The following is a 6,655-nucleotide window of genomic DNA, read 5'->3' as shown; positions in this document are numbered from 1 at the left end:
AAAAAAGGAATTATCAATTATGAAGGTTAATGGTTAGGCGCTACGGGGCAGCCCTTCGATGAATACAGGGGTCTTCAGAGTTACTTTTGGCTAACAAAGCAAGCTCCAAAATGTCGGGAGAGGTGTATCTCCTGTGGCTTCTCTCGCTTTTACAAACGGTAAGTTTATTAACGCTGAAAATGAGCAATTTTCGCCGCTTTCAGAAGATCCTTACACTTAGGAAAAACGGTTGGCGAAGCTGTCATCTGTCTAACATTGTATTCAGTTTTGTGAGCCGCATCCTGATTAGCCCAGAGCTTCAAAATGACGTGGCTTATCCATAAAACCTGTGAGCGCCGATGGGAAAGTGAAGCCTCCTTAATGTTTATTTCCTAGCTAACTGAGTTTTGCTACGTATAAACCGGCCTGTATGTTGAAACGTGAGTTTTGTAAGATGATGGCAACGATAAACTGAGACTTCCGCTGTTCTGAATTTACTCGTCGCTGTGAAAATATCTTTCCGGCTCTTGATGGCTCTCGAAAGCGAAAACACCTCACCTTAAGTCTGGTAGAGTCTTTAGTCTTCAGCTTGCTTGTCAAGAAAAAACTGACAAAGCAAAATACCTATCAACAGCAGCCGAGTCATCTGTCATTTACTACAGCACCTGGACTTTTTAAAAGAATTGTACTTTCGTTCCATAGCAGCAAAACTTCACGCTGAGACAGACTGTAAACCCACATTCATGCTAGACAATAAAATCTCCTGTAGCCAATAAATCATTCAATCAGTCAGTCAGTCACCCAAAGATAACTCAGTCTAATTTTTGTACTTAATCATCATCATCAAGTGAAAGCTCACATCTTAATAGTTGCTAAGAAGTCCCAGAGGTTGATAAAGAGTTATTCAACTTTTAACTTAGAGGTATACATGGTTACTATCAGCGTTTATTTCAGGGTTTTATTGCACTTTAAAATCTCTCCATCGTCATGCCTAATTTCCAGCTTTGTAAAATCAGTAACCTAATACTCTTTTATCCTCACTCTATTTTTTCCTCTCTGTATCGCTCTTATCCCCTCCTTCCTCTCTCCAGCTGTCGGCGTACGGCGCCGAGGTGTCGTCCGAGGTGTGCAGGGAGCTGGGCTTCTCCAGCAACCTGCTGTGCAGCTCCTGTGACCTGCTTGGGGAGTTCAGCCTCACCAAGCTCCAGCCCGACTGCAGGAAGTGCTGCCAACAGGAGGCCCAGATGGAAGCGCGCAAGGTAAAGGGAGCAACATATGCAGCTCACAGAGCTGACAAACAGGAAGTAATGGCCGGTCCTGATTCAGTCACAGCATAAGGCTTACAAAGACATATTTAAGGGAGATTTAGTGAAAATAGAGGAAGTGTAACCAGAAACAAGGCTAGCAAACAGTGCATGCAGTAAAATGAAGTTTTATTTTTTTGCGTGACTTGACCTCACAAATTTGATGATGCACAACAGACAGTTTAATATGTAGGGTTATGAGCTGATCTCTATGCTGTCTCTACTCATTTACTGAGCTTCACTGAAGACAGGTTCCTCAGTGGGTTGTAGTAGCACTCAGAGGACCTCCTTGTCAGGATGTGTCACATTTATTGACAGGATGACATCTCCCAGCAATTGAACTGCTACTAAAAACAACCTAGTTTTAACCTCCCTGTCACTGGGTCTGTTGACACTGATTGCAGCTGTGCATCAGATCTGAGCTGCCACACACAAACTCTGTCACTGTCTGTCCGTCTCAATCTTTCTCTGTGATGTTCTGTTCTCTGTGAGGCTCCTTAACCCCGAGGTTGACACTCCCCATGGGGTCGAAGTGTCAGGTTTTGCAGTTATAACCTCTCTCAGCCCCTGACGACGAGGTGTTGCTGTGTGCTCATTGCTCCGGTGATTACAGCAAATTCAAAAGGACTCCCTGCTGGGCTCTGACGGATAAACACTGAGTCAAATGATGGTGGAAAAACAATGTAATTTTTCTTTGATTAAGCAAAGCCCCTGGAGCTTGTGTGGTATCCTAGCAACAGCACCTTGGAAAAGAGAAGTGTACACCTCATCACACCTCTTGATTATAACTCTGTTTCAGGCAGACACTTTAAGGAATCCTCCTCCTCATCACAATTTGAGTGAAAATGTCACTAAGAAGAGCAATTGGCTGTCTCCAGCTGCGCTCTGAGGGTACCAGTAGAAACGACAGTGTCGCCAAGCACATTTTCTTCTCAGACAGCAACAATTATCTGCCTTAAGAATTCTTTCAGTCTTGCAATTGGCATCAGTGCCGTGTCATTAAACCCTCTGAGAAATGGCTTATTGAGCAGCCTAGTTGATTAGTAAGATTCACTGAGCATGGAGGGCATTTTGGTTACTCATTTTCAAATGCGTGTTTCTCGCAGAGAAGCCTGCGCATATCAGCACCTCAGCTCCCCTGGGTGCCACCCTATATGCCTCTGTAGAGCAGGAAACCCTCCGCGAGAGTCTCTCAGGCCAGTACAGTGCATGACAAAAACATGATGGCTTGCAAGCCTTAGAGGATATGTGTGGCAGTAGTCTGTTTTGTTTTGTTTGTCTCATGAAAAGACGGAAAACAATTAATGGATTTACTTACTTAATATCATCTGTGTATTCAAAGCCAAAAAATATTGTTGAGTTGATTACAGAATAATTATGTGGAAGAGCCAGGATTGAATGATTCAGAATAACCCCCATTTAAGACAAAAAAATCTCTTAAACCAATGTCTTTTGGCATGTTAAGTCCTCATTATGGTCTTTAATATCACATATCTTAGTTAAACTGAAAGAGACAGAACCTGTTGAATATATTTCATCAGGATCTTTTTTTTTTTAAATTAAGCTTTAGTGTTATGCATGTGGTTACTTTCATTGCCAGTACTACATCATGTCTAATTATCACATGTTTGTTTGAATTTTTTAGGCTGTAGTGAACACAGCTGCTCTCTGCCTCTGAAGATTGTTTGTGTACTTAAAGAAAGATAAAGAGACTACATGGAAGGAGTTATTGACAAAGTAATACTTTTCATGCTTGCTTTTGGTTTTGAAATCACTGATAAACGTGGTTATTAGCTTATTAGGAGCATTTCGAAATGTTAAAATGCTCCAGTGAGTGAGTTTCATTCAATCATTCGTTTCCTTGTTTCTTGTTGAGTCGTGATTTGTCTCTGATCTGTGTGATGAAATGAGAAGAACAGAAATTTCATTTCGGCTGTGCTGGATTGTTTACAGAAAGACAGGGGAAGAGAGGAAGAGGATAAGATCTTAGCTTTGCATGCGTAATTTAATTTGCTGTGTGAACCAGCCAACCAGGCCATTTACCGGTCTCCTCCCTGAGACAGCGAGCAGAGCAGAGCCTTAAAATACTGCTGTGACACTCCAATTTCCTTTAACTTATTGTATATTGGTGCTGCAGGTTTGATTACAAGTGAGCCCTGCACAAACTGCCATCCATCAGCTTTGCTCCATATGCACAGACTCACAGTTTAATGACCCCCAAGGAGTCGCCTGGACACGTTAATGAATCAGTCTGCCTGAATCAAATTACTCCTCTCGGCCAGACATCCTACCACCAGCCGGGCCACAGCCCATTCTGTCTCTGTGTGCGGGTGTGGAGGGGTGGGAATCCACATGGGCTACCTAACACTGTGTTTCTCTGCACGCAGCTGTATGCCGGGGCCATCCTCGAGGTGTGTGGATGAAAATTGGGGAGGTTCCCCCAAGTCCAAGGTGAGTTCTCTATTGGGATGTGATTATACTCTAATGTATCTTAAATTGTTTTGAAACACAGTAACAGCTTTTTCCTGGCACTGCGCTCGTGCTCTGTGCAGTTCTGTGTATTAATCAGGGCGGATGTGTGTGAAATATATCCTTTTGAAAACCCTTTTTGCAGTAGGTGGTCTGAAACGCCTCTGGGCCCGTTTTCAAACGAGCGTTTGAAGTTTTTTAGACCTCCCATCTCTGCTCAGTGTAACATTTGGTTAATTCAGTGTCAGGTTACGTCAGTGGAGATACTGCAGCTCGCCCCAGTATGGGGGTAGACGTCTGGAGCCCCGTCTGTGCCATATGTCTGTCGCTTGTTTACTTCAGCTGTAGCCACTGTCTTTTCAACTGTCTCCGCTGCTGTTAACGCCACATTCTCAGGAGGCTCTGCAGTTGTCACTAATTACGGACCTGCTTACTAAAATAGAAAGACTGACTGATTCATCGCCCGATATTTGTTTCACCTGTGGTTTATCTCCTCAGCTTTTGTCAGGAGCGAAAAGCCGAAGATGTTCAAGGGTCTTCAGATTAAGGTAGGGGTGATGTGTGATGGCGACATATTGACATGATGACTGCTATTATCTCATAATTTGACACATTAAGGCTCATCTGAGGAAAAAAAAAAGCAGTTATAAAGGTCCGATTATGTCGCTCAGATGACTCACAAAACATTGCTGTGAGTGCTTTTCATTTGTATTGAGGGCCTGCCTTCCTAACACCCCCTCCTCTTTTTCTCTCTTTCCCACTCACCCCATCCCACACGGCAGTACGTGAGAGGCTCAGATCCTGTGCTAAAGCTTTTGGACGATAACGGGAACATTGCTGAAGAACTCAGCATCCTCAAGTGGAACACAGACAGTGTGGAGGAGTTCCTGAGTGAGAAATTAGACCGGATATAAACAGGAGAATCCAACTTTGTTTTTGTTTTTAGTCTTAGGGTCTGTTCACACAAATTACAATCCCTCCAGTGGTATCTAGCCAAGCAGGCATTTTCTGGTTTATGTGCCATGATCGAGAGATGTCTGTCTCTGAGGTTTCTGCATCCACCACTTCAGTACAGGTTTGTTTGTGCTGCTCACAACATTGAAAAACGTCATTTACAATATTCAACATCAACTTGACTTTCTAGAAATCGTGTCCTGGTTATTGTAGATCAATCATCCATTTCTGCCAAGATTTGTAGCTGCAAATTTCATTTTATAACACCACAAGCAAAAATACCCCCGCCTCCATTGTATTTAGGTTGCGGCAGAAATCACAAGAGACGGAATCTTTTAAAATCTGAACACGTGAAACCAAAACTCTCTGCATGGTTAGAGACTAGTCGGGGAAAATGCGAAAATGTTTTTTTGTAGTTTGAGTGAATTGAAACTTTAGTTATTTACCAATTTGTACACAACTCGGCCTTGATAGATGGTTGTTAAGTCACTGCTCTATATGACTGTTTTTGTACCTGAAAATCATAAATTTCTTGTGTGGATTTTACCAAATAAGTTAAGTGAGAGTGTGAACAGACATAATCACAGACGGGCAAGCACATCCGAAATCTCAGATGGCTCAAAGTGGGCCCATTAGCTTTGAAAAACAATGCTCATCAAGACCCATGTTGTTGTCTAACCTGTTCAAATTTCTGTTTCCCTTCTGTCTGTCTGATATTGTATAATTGTTTTGGTTTTTTTTTATAACGCTCAACATTGTGACTGATGGGATTTGTATTAAGATTGAATCCTAGTGGCTCTCCAAATGCAGATGTCTTTGCTGAAGCACACATTAGTGAAGACCTCACAGTAAACCAGTGCTGGGATGTGAGCTCTGATGTATATTTGTGTTTCTTTGCACCTTCTGCTCTGAAGAGAAACTGGATTTCTTTTGGATGCTTGTTTTTGAGCGAGTGAGGTGACTGTTTAAATATGCAACAATAAACAAAGTCTCTGATGGTTTTTCTGTTGATGGTTTATTTTTATTTATTATTATTATTATTATTATTATTAAAGGACAGATGGCTGGTTTACTGTGCAAACTGATTTAAAACCAGAAATGAATGTGCTGACATCTGGTGGTGTGAAACAACATTGCAACTCTGTGCAGTGACAGGTGGACACCCTGCCTGCAGGTAGACAAATGGAGTTCCAAACACTGCCACTAAGTGGGTTGTTCTTGTAATGTAGCACTGAATTACAAAACATATTGCCTAAACTAGCTCCAACATACATCTCTGCAACTAATGGCATGTATTAACTTATGACACTAACATTTTTATTTGTTAGTAAAAAGCTTTTATGATCCTGCTTTCTTAAAGTCTGCTCCCTTTAAGATGAGGAAAAAATATAAATTTATGCACACCCCTTTAAGATTTCCTTACCTTATTACATACCTCTTGAGAGTTCTCTCGACAGTACATCTGGTCCTGTACATCCTTATCAGGTATTCTCTGAAAGGGAAGAGGAACCAAAAACCATCTGAAGGCCATTTTCGCAGCATGAAAGTGCTGGGTAGATTACAATACTGTGTATTCTATTTTGTATTGCCTTGAGAGACACAGTGGGATTTACTATCGCTAGCTTCTGTTTGTTTTTCATACAGTTACCAGTCTGAATAAACCAGGGGAACAGTGTAACCTCTGATTTTATTTTGCATGAAGTTTCTTTTCAAGGGAAAGTGCAGTGTCAGTTGTTTAAACATGCCAGATCATTATGCAGGTTGGCTCCAGATACACTTAAACCAAGGGTGTTGATATATGAATACATCTCCCCTGAAATGTCTTTACTCTTAGAGAAGTCCTGTATTAATAAAACACAAACATGAGTTTTGCACATCACTAATCATTTACCATTTATCGAACAATTCAAAGAACCACTTGGAACACATATTTCACAAATCAGTGTTTT

General features: G+C 41.6%; 1 protein-coding gene across 1 annotated transcript; it reads left to right on the top strand.

The window, feature by feature from the left end:
- Positions 1-43: 43 nt before the first annotated feature.
- Positions 44-5,707, top strand: selenof (selenoprotein F). Its single transcript, XM_041949232.1, has 5 exons — positions 44-158; positions 1,071-1,238; positions 3,671-3,734; positions 4,251-4,300; positions 4,535-5,707. The coding sequence occupies exons 1-5, from the start codon at positions 111-113 to the stop codon at positions 4,664-4,666; spliced, it is 462 nt and encodes a 153-aa protein (XP_041805166.1). The 5' UTR covers positions 44-110; the 3' UTR covers positions 4,667-5,707.
- The last annotated feature ends 948 nt before the right edge of the window (positions 5,708-6,655 follow it).

This window comes from Chelmon rostratus, chromosome 12 (assembly GCF_017976325.1).
Source record: "Chelmon rostratus isolate fCheRos1 chromosome 12, fCheRos1.pri, whole genome shotgun sequence".
Taxonomy (NCBI): Eukaryota; Metazoa; Chordata; class Actinopteri; order Chaetodontiformes; family Chaetodontidae; genus Chelmon; species Chelmon rostratus.
This window is presented reverse-complemented; position numbering and strand designations above follow the sequence as displayed.